General features: G+C 43.9%; 1 protein-coding gene across 26 annotated transcripts in view; it reads right to left on the bottom strand.

Annotated features, from left to right (window-relative positions):
• Zasp52 (Z band alternatively spliced PDZ-motif protein 52) overlaps nt 1-18,137 on the bottom strand; it is a 244,275-nt gene that overhangs the window by 63,457 nt on the left and 162,681 nt on the right. For 21 of the 26 annotated variants that reach the window (XM_076186818.1, XM_076186794.1, XM_076186817.1 and 18 more), the window contains exons 3-4: nt 10,515-10,626; nt 3,683-4,504 (exon numbers count right to left, since the gene is read on the bottom strand). In XM_076186818.1, coding sequence (XP_076042933.1) covers nt 3,683-4,504; nt 10,515-10,626 — 934 coding nt within the window. Of the gene's footprint in view, nt 1-1,474; nt 1,526-3,682; nt 4,505-10,514; nt 10,627-18,137 lie in introns of all 26 variants that reach the window. The other 5 variants (XM_076186813.1, XM_076186816.1, XM_076186812.1 and 2 more) reach the window with 2 other exon arrangements.

Genomic DNA, 18,137 nt, shown 5'->3' with positions numbered 1-18,137 from the left:
TGAATGTTACATCAAAATACACATTTATAATTGCATATACATTTCTATAGCTACATGTAAGTATATTTGTTAAAACATACCGTAACTATGGGCTTCTTGATTAGTATTTCAACTTGTTCTGTGTTAGCATATTACTAATCACATGGATGCATTCTAAACACCGTCATCATTTTCGATTGTACGCAAACTACTTTGTTTCGTTTGTCAAAGTAATTAATAATTAATCAGTTTTGGTCTGTTAAGGTAATATCCACAAAATCATTTGACACTCGAAATAGATACCAATTTTGTCTTACATTGGTGAACAGGGATGGATACAAATGTAATCCGAAGAGTCGGGCAGAGTTCGAACATTCGAGAAGTCGACGATAAACAAATACGTGCTGTTGTCGTTCCGTTATACTTTATGGGACTGATAACCACATGTTTATAACACGTAATCTCATTTGGATTTCTGAATCTGAGTTGCAGACCAACACTTCCGTGCGAAGCCCAGCGAGTACCTCTTGAATGTCAGGTGGCAATACAGTATCACATTTAACATACTGTACTCAAAAATTTGCTAGGACCTACAAATCTACACCTCCCCACAGCTATCCTGAAGATAGCCTTTGAAGTACTTATAAGTGAAAGCAATTGTACCTCCTTGGAGCACTCCTGCACTCTAAGATATGGGTTGGTACCCGGCATACTGCTTAGTAACAAGTGAAAAAATGTAGTGGTACCAATTAGCTGCGGATGGCAGATTATACAAACTCAAATTTTGCAGGATTCATTTCAAGACTAGGAAGCTTAAACCCTTTATACATACATAACACGTACCTATGACCTACAACTACCTTTTGACCCTTTCATCTCTGAAAACTTTGAAAACTCAACGTCAGCATGCAAGCGCGTGATATTTGAACTGCAAGCGACGCCAACGAACACGCCAAATGCGTACGTGCAGACGCACAGCTGCCCTCCAACCCTATGGAGGTCTGAAATTTAACCCACTGTGACAGCTCGCATTTCGAGGAGCCACAGCTACCGGAAAGAGGACCCAATGCCTCTTTGTAGATTCTGCAACGGTTTTTGATTATAAACCTTAAGTGAGAATGGTTACCTAGGCTCTTCAAGCATTTATACCCACAATAAATACAAAAGTTGATTATGTATCAACTCAAAAAGTAATGTATCAACTCGTTACGTGAATCCTTCTTAGACATAAAATTAAGTACCGATGTAGTTAACAAAATACAGGCTCGTGTTAAGCTATCATTTGTGTTATGCTACAAAAATACTACATGATAAAAAAAAAAAAGGTTGATTACTACAGCATTGTCAAAATGTGAAAAAAGTTACAACACAGCACAACACAGAAAAAAGCAAACGTATTACAGAGCCCCGGGATGGCTAGCTGGCTCGCTTAGCACTACGGGCCAAGGTTGGAGCCAGTTGCACCTCCAGGTAAATCAAATTCGTTTATCTTCACCTGGCCAAAGGGAATGGGGGCTATGTTGTGACCGCTCGGGACCCGCACCTCCTGTAACAGCAGCACCAAAGCTAAATACATGGGACTGGGGGTAAGGGATAGTACACTACTTAACGCGGGAGAATATATATATGTATATATATATATATATATATATATATATATATATATATATATATATAGGTACCCAGGTTAGGAATGGCTATATACAGTATGTACATTCATTACATGTATATACACACAGCATATATGTACATAATATATTGGGGTAGGTACCGATGTAACAAAGCCACTTGGGTTGGGTTGAAACATGCATGCTCGAGTTGGGGAAAATATATACAAAATTAAATAAATAATTCAGGTTTTCACCCGTGGTCGAATTCTTAATAGAGGAATAGGCCAGCAATGCGCCACGTTGTGCCAATAATTTCCCCGTTATACTTACCGAACCATACACGATAATTTTGTCAAAATTGACGACAGTCATGGAATGCATCGAGGAGTTATAATCTTGTTTAAAATTATTGTTATCACTATTATATTCTTACAATTTTTATATGAACTTACCTGCCCACGAGGTTTGTCGGCGATATCGTAAATTCGACAGAATCCAAATTCTTAATTTTCATTATAAAATCAATAATCCCACTACTATATTACACTTTAAAGTATAGACTGTAATTATCAATACTATAGGGTGTCCAAAAAGTATAGAATAAAATATTTTTTTTTACAGAAATCGTTTAACCTGTCTAGAATATTCTTTGGCACAAATCTACGTTTTGTAATAAAGGTATTTAATTAGCACCATTTCTTTCAATTTATTGTTCAAATGATTCCATATTGATGGGACATCCTGTAGAACAAAATATATATATATTTCTTTTTGGGAATGTCTTACATCCATTATATCTAAATTTAGGAAGCTGACCGGTTAACATACTTCTATATATTTTCTTAATATCTAACGAACCACGTGTGTTTGGGTTAACAATGGCACCGATGTTAACGCATTTAACAACCTTAAACAATTCGACTCTTGGTTGAAAAAATAAAATAAAGTAAGCACTGATCAAGATGGGGGAGGTCGGATGTGGGGTGTGTGCATACACAAAATCTTGGAGGGGAGGGGAGGGGAGGGGAGGGGGGGCGTTAAATGCACAAAAGATTGGGTAGGGAGGGGCGCTGAAAGCACAACAAATTTGGGGAGAAAAAATTCTAACTTTGGTGCAGTGCCGAGGAAAGATGTCGTTCAGACTGGTCTGTGTTCTGAAATTCGTGATCATTTTCATATTCTTTGCCTTCGTTGCTGGTCTTCCGGATGTCAATCGTGTGTGTCCCATCCAAGCAACAGATCTTTCTTTCATACCACCAAGACGTTTGAAATGCGCGAGAGAAGACCTCTTCCGTAATAGTTACAAGTCTCGTATTATATGATGCATTGATGTACGAGTTTCTACAAGATCGCTCTATGTCAATACAATTACATTGCCCTTCGTTCTACCAGTTTCATTTTCACTATCATGCTGGCTAAATAGAAGGTAATTTCCAGCTTTTTAAAAGGTAACCACTTCCGTAATTTCCCCCCCACAAGCTTGAAGTTCGATATACGATCACTTGGAATACGACTGGGTGTTCAGGAAGATGATCCAATCGCATAAGGAGGGAAACTTTTGCCGAATCTCTCTGTGATAGGGTTGGTACCAACGAGCGAGTACAACTAAGTGACATGGGTCTTCAATCAACAAGTAAGTCTTCACCCTGACTGTCGTCTCTCAGCTGCTCTACGGACTTAAAAATCAAGACAAGATCCATCCCAACTTGGCCTACGCCTCTACACAAACTTGAAACTTTTATACATTTCGTATTTCTGAGAATACCCAGTGCATTCTGTAATTCATTCATATCTTGTACAAAACGCCAACAACCCCTCAAAAAAGTGAGATATATTTATGTCAACTCTTTTTATGCCTTTGTGATCAATATTAGCACTGATGAAAGTGATTAGTAACAATAGTAACTTAGAATTACACGAGTGGGTCATTCTAATGTACCTTCTTGGGACTTACCACATAGACCACGAAGAAAGACCAGGTGAGCACCAGACCCAATGGTCTATACTCTACCATATAGCGAGGTTGCCCCCAAAATACAAATATAGATATACTTAATGCCCTTACACTGGAAAAAACACACAGTGGTTCTTACTTCGTTGTTTTTGCGTGTAAGGGAATCTATGTCGTTTTCGCTACTCGAGTTGGAGGCTAGGGAGTACTTCCTCTGTCTGCCCACGGAATTGTTGTTGAGGAACTGGCTCGTGAAATGGTTATTATTACTGTTCGGGGTCAAAGAGTTTCTGGGGCTGTTTCTGTTGTTATCGGTCACGCACGGCACGGTTCTGTTGTTGCCAAGTTTGGGGTCTTTTCTCTGCTGTTGCACGTTTATGATATTTACGTTCTCCTTGTCCAGCGTCATCCGTAGGAAATCTCTCGCCAAATCCTTGTGTGTGAAAGTGCCCACCGAGATGTTCCCGCACAAGTCCGTGTTTCCGCCATTGCTTACAGGGCTGTAGGACTTTCCAATATACACTGAATTGTTATTGGAGGCCCCGCCACCCCCCACGGGGCTCTGACTGCTCCCCCGCCCCCCGTCGGTTACACTTCTGTTCCCCAAGAGTTCGTTTGTCGCACTTGAATGCTCACTGTCGGGGTTACTGCTCGTCGTACTGGCCAAACTGCTGTTGCTCAGGTTCTTGGTGAGGTTGAACGCGATTGGCCGAGTGAGGCTCCCGTTACTGCCGTTTCCAAAAGTCGGTGTGGACATCCGCGGCCCACCAGACGTGTGGTAGGCCGGGTGTATGGTGTTGTTGGTGGTGGTTGTGTTGGTGGTGGTTGTGTTGGTGGCGGGCGTCGTGTTACTGACGTATTGGGGGGCGTTGATCCCCCGGTAGTCCGGTTGTGTGTTGGGGCCGTTGAAACCGGGGAATGGGCGAGCAACGTTGTTGTGGTTGGCTCCGACGTGACGGATGGACTGCGGAGGGAGAGAAGGGAAGAACACACACAAAGTTACAATGAAGCACAAGACACACACAGCATGCAAATTTGGTTATGCATCTACAAACACAGTGTAGAACCCTCTACCGGGCAAAGGGTGTACACACAACTGAATGAAATCATCTGGCGATGGCCAGAGTGCTAAGAAAGCCACGCACGCTGCCCGGTACAGAGTCAGACACAAAAAAGGGCAAATCAAAATATACATAAATAAAAATGTACAAATAAAAAATCAAACAAGACTGGATTACAGGTAAGATGAGGAAATGTTCAGTTCTAGATTAGGGTACTAAATTGGGCACTCAAATAACTAGCAGGAAACTATAGTCTGTCCACCTTTACTTTGGTGGTGGTGGAAAAATTCAAGAGCAACTCCATTAATAAAAAATTATGAAAGAAAAACGATGTGTGCATCTATACTTCATAATGAAGAAAGAAAATTTATTTTATAGTTTGGACAGACCATAGTTATCCGTAAGTACGAGAGGGACTGTAAATAGTAAGAAATGGAAATAGATGGGACAAAACATATATAGGAGAGAAAAAAAAGTCTGCATGATTGGTGCAGCTCATGGAAACTCTCCCCAAAAGAAAGTACAGGAAGCGTCCAGCGGTGACATTGAAGAAATACTCCTGTCAAACCTAAGCCCCGACACTTGCAAGCTTTCAAACGAAACCCGTCGACACGTGTGAAACCCACTTCTCCAAGACACCCAGCTTGCATTTTATTCTATTTCATTTTTATTCATCTTTATATTATCTCCTCTCTGACTATTAAACGAGTCGGTCGTTCAGTCAACCCCTGGGAGCAGACGAGCGACTCTGTAGCGCCACATCATCGCATCGGTGAGAGGCGGGGATGTGGTTTCCCATAGGTTTCCAATGTTTAGAAACAAAGCCTCACACACGCTCGCCACACAGTCGCTCGTGTGCACGGCTTCGCTTCTAAACAATGAAAACTTATGGGAAGCTACATCGACGCGGCGATGTGGCGCCACAGAGTCGCTCATCTGCTACCTGCTTAATGACTTTCAAAACGGGCCTGTGCCTGATTATTTGTAGTTCCTAAAACAGCCCCATACGTCTGAGTACCCACTCATGGTTATTTTACTGATCCCACGCATGTGCAGTCAGGGAAATGTGGTTCCACATCTCTGTGCCCTGATCCACCTGACATCTAGATCAACAAATCTACCCAATTGCTGAACAGTACTTTCTTAAGCATGTCAATCGTAATCACCTTCCTTGGAAAGAAAGCAGACATAACACGCATTAAAAGAATATTCTAATTTATTTTTAATTCTGGTGTTCCGAGAAAGGTGCTATCTAAATCACAAACAACTAAATTTGTTGTTGTTTCCCCACCAGCCACGTCAACGGAACTTTTTATTCGCGGTTTATTTAGTGGTTTTACGTTATTTGTTATTTTGTTGTTCATCTTTGTAACAGTCCCTCCCCCTCTTCCCGGGGGTAGGGGGGAGACTGAACTTCAGGAAATATAGTATCCCCAGATATCACAACATTCAATTCTATTGGTGCATTTACCGTATTCACTCGTGTATAAGGCCCACCTTATTATGTCCGTTTTTAACCGAATAAGCGGTAATTATACAAAATTAAATTCTGTTCTGAGTGGAATCATCACTTTACGGTAGTTATTCCTCCATGATCATATCTCTAATTAAAATCCCCATTTACTCATTTCCACAACTTAAGGCACGCGAGCGGCAATTTACGTAAAAGAACAAACAAGATAAAAACACAAAATTTATAAATACATTTGAACGAGTTTGATTTGTTGAGACAAGAGGGATAGAATAATAGGAAACAGAGGGCGATAGGCTCACAAATAAAAATACACATAAAACTGAAAAAAAACCTAAGAAACTGCAGTGCCTCTCAGGCAAACGTGTTAGAAATCACACAGGAAAATAAAACAAAATAAAATAAAATAAAATAAATAAAAAGCTGCTGATGGTGTCAAGGTGTACATATATACATATTTACATGTGTATACACATACATGTATACATATATACGCATTTCATATATATGTATGTACTTACGTATATACTTACACATATATACATATATACATTCACACACGCACATTGCGTACATGCGTCCGTGTACGTGCACTGTGTGTGTGTGAGAGAGCGTGCATGATTGTATAATATGCATGTACGGTATATGCGCGTGTATGTGTGTGCTTGCGCATTTGTGTACATGTGCATGAGTGTATGCATGTGTATATGGGTGTGTGCATGTGTATGTGCGCAATTATACGCGTGCGTACGAGAATACGCGCACATGCACACTCCTGTTTTTTATTATCATTGTCTGAGCAGCGTCAGTTAAATAATAAACAGTTTCCACACTGTTTTCTATCATCACATTAAAATGTATTCAGTATTACATAGTACTGTGTAGCACTCTGGAAGGTCATCTCCTGGTCACAATGGTTAAGTTCTGCGACATGCCATTATGAAGGAGCTCTAAGTTACGAATCAAAATTATCAGACATCTGGCTTTCAAAGGAGTTTTTTGTAAATATTTTGTATGCTATTCTTTAAACTCGAGCCATATTCTGGGAATATACGAAACAACTATCTATTTTCAAATAAAATTATTTTATATATCAATGTTAATTTAACTCTAAATAATATCCAAAGAAAGTAAATGTCTGATAATAAAAACGCGTGCACAAACCAAACAGCACGTGCTCTGATCGGAGGGCCTGAATGACCTACCAATCGAAGAAAACGGAAGCTGCTGCTGTGAGAGAGAACGAGGGTACAGGGGTGACTCCAACAGCCCATCTTTTCTCATGCTGAGCCACAGTCTACAGGAATACTTTAAAATTTCTTCTTATTCATAAAATCTTGTTTTATATGCTCAATAATAGTGGCCATTCCTTCCAGTTTCGTTAATGTACCTCAAAAGCATACACAAATCCTTTATCATTGTTACTATTATTCATTACAACAAATTTCTATACTGCACACCCCTTAAGAAGAGCCCGGTACGATTTCCAACGGCTACCGATAAATAACACGCCCGGGCTATCCATGTCGGTGGAAAGAAAATATTAATTCCGTATAAATGTCCAAAATTCTTCATTTTCCTGATTACCACTACACTATACACCTAACCTAAGCATAATCTATCTCTCACACACAATGTACACAAGTCACCTAAATGTATACTATTCCTTGACAACAAACCCCACTGCAACAATCCATATCAATGTCGGTTGTTCCTCTTGGCTCTACTACCGAAGGTGAGAAGTCTGTCCGTCTAAGGAGAAGGGTTGAGACGCTGCGCCCTTAGAACACTCGGGAAGGGCGGAGCCAAGTTGCCAAAGCAACACTCGACGGCCATAAAAAACAAGTGGGAGGGTGGGTGCCCAGTCAACCACGACCCTCTACCTCGACCTTCCCTCACTGCGCGCGAATGCAACAATGACGTCAGCGAATGCTTCCGGATATGACGTCAGCTCTGATGACAGCGTAGAAGGCTCGATCCGTCAGCAAGTCGAGGTCAGGTCAGGTAGTCCTTGAGAGCCTGCGAAGAGCTTGAAGGTTTGGTCTACCGAAGGGTCTTAGCACCGTTTGGCCAATTATTTCTTAGACATCCGGACTCGACTTCCCGTTCCAGACCCTGTATATTCCGGCTTCTCGCGACCCACTCCTGGAAGGACCGGATCAATAAATAAAAATCTTCAGTTCGCCAAAGTGAATTTTGTAAACGTGTTACCATGCCAAAGACACCCTCTCGACCACGATGATCTGTAACAGTCCATCTGCCAGTTGGACTGACGAGGACGCTGGAACCACGAAAAGGACAGGAACCAACATCACGGAAACCAACTTCACTTCCTCTACAGGGACCTTCAACCCCCCCCGACAGGATTCGGCTAGGCCACAGGAGGCTAAGTGCTCCTCGATCCCTGGGACCAAAAAGACTGACGTCCGTCATAAAACTCCCAAGGACCACCTGCACAAGTAGGAGAACCTCCAGCGGGTCTAGGTACTTCTATGGACACCGACTTGATGGTTGTGTCTCTGGGCATCCGTAGCAGCAGCACCATCTCCCTGCTGAGGTAGAGTGTATGTGGCGAAGGGACAGCCACTCACTCCCGTTACGAAGCCCCTCCAAGGCTGCTGCTGCTCCTCCTCCTCCTCCTCCGAAGAGACGTTCGAATCCTCCCCGACCCTATACTCGACCTGAAGAGCCCTCTATTGAAGACTCCTACACCAGGATGATTGATTATATCCGGTAGGTCCCGGATGACCTTCCCGGGACTGGCCGGACCGCTGCAGGGGGTCTGGGGAGGGTCATCTGCACCACCAGGAATCAGATCCCCGTCTGAATGAACGTACCCACAGGGGAGCGAGGAAGACCTGCTGGGTCTGGTCTAGTGGAAGTGGGCCTGTTCCTCAACCACATGTCTTGTATTTCATTTCCTTCAAGTGGAACGGCGGTTCTTAACCTGAGCTCCAAGGACCCCGGGGTGGGGGTGGGGGGGTTTAGAGTCTAATAAAGGAGACCACAACCCAAAAATTAGTGTCATGTAGTGGACGCGAGACGACTTTATTCAGTGCTGAAGTGGTTTATCCAAGAGGCTAAAGAACAGCAATCCATAAGTATAGAGTACACGAGAGAACTCGTGAGCTAGAGCCTGAGGCTGGTTTCCCGTGCTATCTTCGTATCGCTGGATCGGAGCAATTTCTTGCAATTTTAGTTTTCTTTTTGAAGATCAAGACTCTTGCTTCAAGATTTCAAATGCGAAGAAATTGCTGAAGAGCCGAGTAGGGTGACTGACCAACTCTTGCAGCTCAGAACCCAACGCTAAGGTTTTTATGATAATAAAAATACCTAAATGTACGAAGGGACGTATTCAATGAAAATCATGGAAGGGCAACTGGTAAACCACGTACAGATTTATGAAGTAAATATCTTTAATCTGGTTCGATGTTTTCAAGACGTTTATATCTTCTTCTTGCCTTGCCATGTTCCTCTCACTCCGCACTTTTCACAAGGATCCTGCAACTCTTTTATACCTGTTGTAGTGTCGCCCGGCATTCTGCTGTCCGCTGGTACATCCACACCAAGATTCCTGAGTATCATCATCAATTACTCCCCTTTCACGAAAGAATAATTCAAAGTCTTCACTCTTCCATTATCCTGGATTTTTTCTTTCTTTCTTTCAAAAACCCTTCAAAGATCCTTTGGAGGCAACCAAACGCCCACTCCCGTCTCTTACTCACCATTTCTGTTATTTCATCCACCTGCGGCGACTTTCCTACTTTCAGTAAATTGGCCACTTTGTTTGTCCCCATCCCTGCTCAATTGTATCGCATACCCAGTCAATCCCCTCCCCTCCCAAGCATTCCTTCAAATCTTATTTCTTTCCAGTTTCATCATACTGATGCCCTTCAAGTCAAATATTTTCTAAATATCCCTTTCACGTTTCTTTCCCAAGAGGTTGAAAAGGTTGAAAAGGAATACATTATGGAAACAAAACATTCCCAAGCTTCATAACTCGAAGTTTCTTAAAACCAGTAAATGTTGCGTAGTAAAATTAAACTAGTGTTTATTTACCAACATAGACCTGAAAAACAAGTTTAGTGAAGTTTTTCATACTAAAAATAAATTAATGGGAACCTTACACTAAGAAATAGTACTAAAGACTGCATGATACTCAACATAATCACATACATAAACCAAAAGATAATTTTCCCCTTATAAGAGGGATGGCCTCACCATAATTACCTTTGTTTAAAACACGAATAAACATTCACGGGTGTTACACATTGACCCAACCACCTCTAGAGTGACCCCATTTCCTCCCATTCCAACCCGGGTGGAGGCCACGCTTCATCGAGGATATGACGAGACCAGACCGGTTAAGACCCAAATACACACGAGCCCCCGAGAGACCTCGAGGGGACTGGGTCCTCTTGTCTAGAGGCCGCGGGTCTCACCTTGGGTTTGGCTGCAAGGGAGGTCTTGGTTGCTACGGCAGGGGCAGTCGGCGTTGCTGGCTTCGGCTCGGCCAGGGGAGTTACTTGTGGTCGCCATAGTGATGATCCGCCCCTGCAAAGTTAGAAAAATAAATAAATAACTACATGAAATACACAAAGCCGATCATTTCAATGACCACAGTCATCATCATTCATTGCTATTGAAGTTATTAGAAGGATTAATAGGAGGGAGGAAAAGGGGGTGAATACTGATGTTAGGAAGAGGTAAGTGGGTGGAGAGGTTGGACGGGGAGAGATTTGGGAGAGAAACGAGGAGGGAGGGATGGAGGTGAGGATGGCAAATGGAGTTGTCGACACAGCTTTCCACGGGTGAACGAGTGAGGCAGCTGTCGGCCCTTTTCGAGTAAATCACACGAGTTACGAGTCATTTTCCTCCTAACGCCTCTGAAACAACAGACTGTGAAACTCGAAGTTTCTAAAAAAGAATATAGTGAGGATTCTGTTGAAGAAATCAACAAGTGGTTTGCCTACAAGACGTGGGATGCTGTATACTTTATTTATATATACTGAACATTAGGTGGCCACAATAACATTTCCTTTTCATATGCAAAACCTGTTAAAATGAAACACACACAGAATGTAAGAAGTTTTGTGTTTGTGTGTGTGTGTGTGTGTGTTTGTGTTTGTGTGCGTGTGTGTGTGCGTGCGTGCGCGCAAGGTTACGGCATTACTTATAGATAGGACATATGCTGTATGAGCTCTGAGCAGTCGATCACGAGTCCAACACGGGATCCAAGACCATGGTGAATCATACGTGCACACAAATCAGTTATTTCACTTAGTTCACGGGCAAAGCCTGGACTGAAGTAGTAGACCATTTTCACTTAACAAGCACAGCATCACACTGCACTAGTATCTAACGATGACCGGCCCCAGGTGAATGCTGGCACTCTGTGGCACTGCTCAGTTTGATTCGCCCGTAGACGGTGCCACTTCAAAGACGCCCTTCTCATTTGCATCTTCTACCGAGCCCTTCTCCTTTGTTGAAGGACAGAAGCGTCAGTGAATCACCACTAACAACGTACAAATCCCCGCGCTTGCCCACACGAAAGTGTACATCCTTGAGGATCCTCTGCAGGGCCACCGGCCTAACCCCAGGCAGACGATACAGCCCCTGTACCTCAAACCTTAACTTGGTAAGTGTGTTTGGAGGGTGCAAAGTGTATGCGTCGTGTCGAGCGTATTAAACGAGAGGAAGTGCCTACAAGCAAGGGCAGGAACAGGAGACAGTAAAGTAGAAGTTAGTCATAAAAGTGGCTGGCTGGCTGGCTGGCAAGGCATACGTATCCTTCGCTCTCACGCTTGTGTTAGAAAAAACTAATACGTAAAAACAAAAATGAACAACGAAATGAAAACAAAAAATAATAAAATAAACAATAACTAAACCAACATATAAATATATAAATAAATAAAAATCATGGACAATTTCTGCGAGCATATCTATGAGTCAGGTGATGATCGAGCAGTGGGCGTGACTTAGAAATCCCAGGTTCGATTCCCCCTCAGTTCACCGTACCTTCACGAGCCAATTAATCTTTCCCCAGTGGCACATAGTGCCATGGCCCCTCTAGTGCTCCTATGGGCTTTTAGTTACGTCCTTCACTTCATTAACATCGTTCTGAAGGTGATGTCTGGCCACAAGCAGCCACAGACAAAGACTAAGTCAGACCCAAGTCCCTGCTGGGTGATGAGCGTTCTCGCGCGCGCGCGCGTTCGTCCGAGTACGTCAGGAGTTGCGGCTTAAGTTTCGCGTAACAATGGATCCCCTTCATTCTCCTCCTCCTCCTCTTCCCACCTCCACCTACTCCACATCCCACTCCCCTCTTCTCCACCATCTGCTCTTTCACACCCTTGCCTGTTTACTCGAGGATGCCATGTCGAGCCTGCCTGACTCCCTTCTCAATCTTTCTCTCTCTCATCTCCAATCTCTGCTTAACAGATGCTACGCTCGCTCCGGAGGTCATTGTCTTGGACTTCTTTGTGAAGAATGTGTCTCGTATCATGCCCAGACTTCTTTCTGGTGCCACCCAGAAGCCTTAGTCCCCCTCCTGGGGGGTTGGGGGTACGTGTCTGAGCATATTTTGCCTGGATTCTTCGTGGGATGGGGAGGGGGGGGATCCTTAGTCGCCTCCTTCTATCCTACTCCGTGTTCAATCTCTTCAAACGTGGTTAGGACATCGATCAAGGCACAAATTTACCTTCACAGTAATATGACTACCAGAACACAATATGTAAGCAAACAAGCAATGATAAATCTGGGGCTCTCACACCTAGCCCTACACTTGAACAAGGTCAATTCTAAGTCTGACGAGCACAGGACGTCAATTCTCGCACATCAAAGAGCTACAAAGAGTGGCAAGCCACCTGTGGTGGGACCTCACGAGCACTTAGTACACAAAGAGACACCAAGAGCACAACAATAATAAAAACCCCACAACAAGGACGTAGTTCTTTGCAAACCAATGCAGGGCAACAGAGTTGATCGCAAGACAGGGCAGCTGGCGGTTCCCGAGTCAAACACTTGAAGCTAAATCTATTTGCACATCGACTCTGCCTTCCCCATACGATTCCATTCGGCAGAGGGGGCGTGGAAACTCCCTTCACCTGAACCATGCACTCCCACACGCCTGGTCCCTTCGAACGGTCACCGTGTTTAGGGAGCCGTCCCGAGGGAGTGAGGGAGGGAGTGAGGGAAGGAGCATAAGAAGGGTACCACATAGTGAGGAAACGCAGAAAGCTTACACAAGAAGTATCCTGGTCCGCAGAGGTCCACTAGGTCCGCGGTGGCCCTGCGGGCTCAGAGGACTCATCCATGGTGTTCTTGGCAGCATGTGTAGGTGTAACAAGCTTACATTTACGATACTTAACTCTGTTACGATGTCGTCTTTACTCCTAGACTAGTTGGTTTTGTCTATCGTGGTTAGCTCTGAATATAAAGGTTCTTTACTGGCTTATGCAAGACGATTTTATTCAGACAAGGTTAAAAGGGGACAGGGTTAGTTACCTTGTCCTGCGATGTTAACTTAAACTCTTTTCTTGGTGTTGATGTCAACTACGAACGAGATTAAATTTGCAATTATTTGTGGTAAATAGACTGTATTTATCATAGCTACCAGCAAGTGATTTTTATAGAAAAAATATTCATAATGAAATACGGAACGTTCCTGTGACAACCCCCCCCCCCCTCTCTCTGGTATCAAATGACGTCATCACTGGAGAACTCTTAAGGTGCCTAGCGACCTTAGGGTTCTTGGCAGACGACCCTGCCCAAAGGTCATGATGATCCCGTTCCGTGATTCAGGAGATTTCCCTCCCGGGACAACCCCCCCCCCCCCCGGCCCACTGTATGGAGGGGCTCAAGCCTCGCCTCTGCCCTTTCGCTGCGTTTTAATGTTGCAGAAATTCTTGAAGCTGCCGCCAGGCAATTTTATTCAGTCAAGGGAACACTCACTCCCCACATCATCCCTAAGTATTCCTGTCCTTACCTCCCCCCACCCCCACCCCTCTTTTGTTATTTCATTCTGGCTAAAAAAAATATGACGATTTGTTATATATATAGATATATATATATATATATATATATATATATATATAGTCATGGGAGTGGGAAGGGGGAAGTGAAGACCTGTCTGAAGATGTAAGCGATTTATACCCTCCTCCCCTCTTCAATTCGATCCTCTCCTCTCCCACCTCGCATATATGTAAAACAGCTTGACACCTTTAGCCCCCTATTTTATATTATATATATATATATATATATATATATATATATATATATATACACACACACACACACACACACACACACACACACAATGCTGAAGGGGTAAAAAGCCCCCTTCCCCCCTCTTTGACTCTTCAGACCAGCAAAGTAATAAATGACGAACGTTTCTATTTTCTCCCCTCATATTTACAACGCGTAATGACACTATCACCTTTTTTTTTTTACACATGCTGGGTAAATAAATAAATATCTTAAGCGAATAAATTATGACGGAAAAACGAATACACAAACACTTCTTTACTCCTGAAGTATTACTCGCTTGTTTGTTTACTTTTCGGGGTCACCGAGTGTGCCTGTATCCTTCTTTCCTCCTTGACGACTGTGCTCCTTCCTACCCCCCCCCCACCCGACTCCCCCTTCCCTATCTCCCTCTTCCCTCCATTATGACGTTCGAAGGGTCCTTTGGACTCTAAGCTCGCCTTACTTAAAGCGCCAATAGCATCCACTGGATGACCTCATCGCGATGAGGGGGGGAGGGAGGGAGAAGGTGGAGAAGGTGGAGAGGGGGGGGGGGCAGGTCCTGGCCACCCTCAACAAAACATTCTCCTTCTCCATCTACTCCCTTCCTCTTTCATCCTCCTGAATTCCTTGTCATCCTACCCACTATCCTCTCTCTCTACACTCCCCTCTTTTATAGTCCTCCCCCAACACTTTCCTCCTGAACTTCCTTCCTATTTCTATTTTCTTTCACCTTCCACATTCTACATTCTCCTCCCTTTACCCCCTATTTCCTTCCCCTCTTCCTCCTGCCCAACCCTAATAAAAGTCCTCAAAGTCCAAGACGAGAGATAAGCAAATGCGAAAGCGTTGGAAGAGAAAACACAAGACAAATGCGGCGCCGGGGCTCGCGTCCGAGGACCAAGCGTCAAGTGGGAAACCTGGGGTGATGGAGAACGGATGAGGAAAAGGAGGAAGAGGAGGAAAAGGAAGAGGAGAAGGAGGAGGACAAGAAAATGGTGGTGGTGTACGGGACGATTATGCAGACCAGACAGACGCTAGGTGGCACAGATCCGGGTGAAAAGGAGTCATCATACGTGTTGGTAAAAAAACAACCAAAAAATCTGTCAAATTATATAGTAAATATAAGATGCATACATAATACACGGGAAAAGGCACCCCAATATACCCAATGGGTCTTTCTTCCTTACAAGGGGATGGCCTTGCCAAACCAAACGCCCACCCTTCACCCATCCCACACCCATTTGTTGTCAGTCTTATCTTAGCTTCTTGTGGATGAAGGGTCATCCCCATCTCCCGTCTCGTTGCTCAGGTCAAAGGTCATGCAAACTCAAACACAGCGCCTCCACAACCGGGCCCCAAAGCTTGTTTACCCCACATCTTCATTTTGTGGTGACTATCCCTCCCACCCCACCCCCACTGCCCTCATCCGCTCAAGAATCTAGAGAGCAGACAAGCAATCCATTCGAGCCGCGTCGTCAATTTATCATCAATTCACAACCTCTCCACTCACGCCCATCACTTGCCCATCCACTCAGACCAATTTTTGGTTAACTATTTTGTATATTAAACAATTTATCCCTGTAACTGTATATGACATACAGTTACACTAAAAATAAAAAATAAAAACAGGGTTTAATATAAAAGAGAACAGGCTTCCCCCAAACCCACCCTACCTCCATCCTAGCATACGTCATTGTCGTCGGAGCTCCAGTTATCTCGGCCGAACGCGGGGAAAAACCTGTGAGGACGCCCTTCCCATCGCCCTCCTTACCTCCAAGCCTCTCACCCTCGCCCTCGGACAGAAAAAGGGTCAAATCCTAAGGATGCTTAAGGAAAGTGAAGTGCGTGCAGAGAGCACAAAAATATGGAGCAAGATGAGCAAGCAATGGTGTCGTGAAGGGTTGGTTTTCGGGTTAAGGGCACGTTTTGTTCGGTGCGATTATAGCCCAACGATTCGTTCACGTCTCAACGATGATCGTCAAACGATTGTCTAGAGCACTAATTGTTTTTGAATGGGGCTCTTTTTTGCTTCGAGCGACTGCCGCCAGAGTCGCTAAAACCAAAAATTAGTGTTCTAGACAATCGTTTGACGATCATCGTTGAGCTATGAAAGATCATCGACGAGAGATAATGGCACAGAGCAAAACCTACTAAGGTAACTAAGCCTACAGCCCACGAACTTTCCACATTCCGTTTTCCGAGGGCTGGAAGAGTTCCTTTTCTAATAGTGTTAGGTGGCTGGTTTAGGATTACCATATTTCAATTAAAATTCTCCTTTTGTCCCCTAAAGTAACAACTGTTTCCTAATTCACCTCAGCCAGGTTTCATGAAATGGACAGGTCAGAATTTTTAAAAATCTCTCTTAATTGACCCATCCAGGAGTGGCAGTTTAACAATTGGCGATTATATTCAGTTGAGGAACCCCTCATAAACCAAAGGTGTCGTCAATTGATCTTATTAAGCAAAGAGAGAAGAAATTATTATCCGAACAACCAAGTCTGTTATAAGTCACTAACCGTTGTTTCAATCATCAAAGATCAAGCGAGAGAGGAGACTATGCGTGCATGAATCTCTCGTATCATGCAGGGTCCTAGAACGAGCATAAACATAACTACAGAGCGGTATCGAACACGGACCGGCCCTGGCGCGAGTATACAATACACGGGCTGGGTAATATAACAACCAACTGAACCAAGACCCACATCAGTCTTGACTGAAAACTCGAGGCGGTGTCGGCGTCGGCGCGTGGTGTAAACAAGCAGAGGCAAGCTTTGCAAAAACAAACTTTCCCCCCGCACAGCAAATAAACCCGTCGTGAGACACGCGTGTTGAGGAACGAGACCGCTAGGGTAGCTCCCTATTTGGAAGGGGAAATGTTAGGAAAACAATCCGGTAGTTTCTAAGGCGTTTTCGGGTCGGGCATAGTGAGCGCTGAAACGATGGGTTGTTTTAAGAGAAGACTAGATAACTTTATGGATAAAGGCGACAGGTGGCAAGGGACATGGAACTGCCTAGTGTAGGCCTTATGGTCTCTTGCAGCCACTTATATTTTTACATGTTTCGATGACCTCTGTCGAGTTCAATTGAACAGACGCAACAAGGATAACTCCTCCTGGAGTACGTACGACCTTCACTATTCCCATTTTGATCAAACCACTTCTTTACCTACGATGATAACCCGATTACAATTAAACATTCCGCTTCAAACAACAACATATCCCCCCACCCCATGGGCAGGTGGGGGAGTAGTCATGAGTTACAAGAAAACCATTAGAGAAAAGAGAATTTTCCGTTCGTAAGGTACGTTTTGCTCGGTGCGATTACCGCTCATAGCTCAACGATGATCGTCAATTTATTGTCTCGAGCACTAATCCTTTGTTTTTGAATGGGTCCGTTTTGCTTCGAGCTGCAAAGTACAATGATGATCACTCTAATCGAACCTACAACCAACGCGTTTACACAAATATGCTGCCAGGCAGGATACACGTCTCCCGCCATTGGCTGTGGTAGAAGGCAAAAACGCACCTTTAAGCCAATCAAAACTATCTGAAAGCGTCGGTTGCACTCGCAAGAAGAGGTTTGTTGTTGTTGTTGTTATGGACTGCAATTTACCAGCGCTTCTATCCTTTTGGACAATCTCTTGTCAGAGGCGGGTAGTCCATGTGCCCCACTACTAACACACGAGGTTTGATCATCTTAGAATAGTTAGTTGGGTTGTCGTCTCAATACCATTGTCACACATTTTACACAACGAGGTCAAAGTCTCCTGCGGATGTTGAAGCATGGGGGTAGACTGTGTTTAGTTTAACTTTGTGAGA

This window comes from Oratosquilla oratoria, chromosome 6, assembly GCF_046742065.1.
Source record: "Oratosquilla oratoria isolate Oo_2021 chromosome 6, ASM4674206v1, whole genome shotgun sequence".
In the NCBI taxonomy this organism is placed as follows: Eukaryota; Metazoa; Arthropoda; class Malacostraca; order Stomatopoda; family Squillidae; genus Oratosquilla; species Oratosquilla oratoria.
Note: the sequence above shows the minus strand (reverse complement) of the source record. Positions and strands in the feature narration are given on the sequence as shown.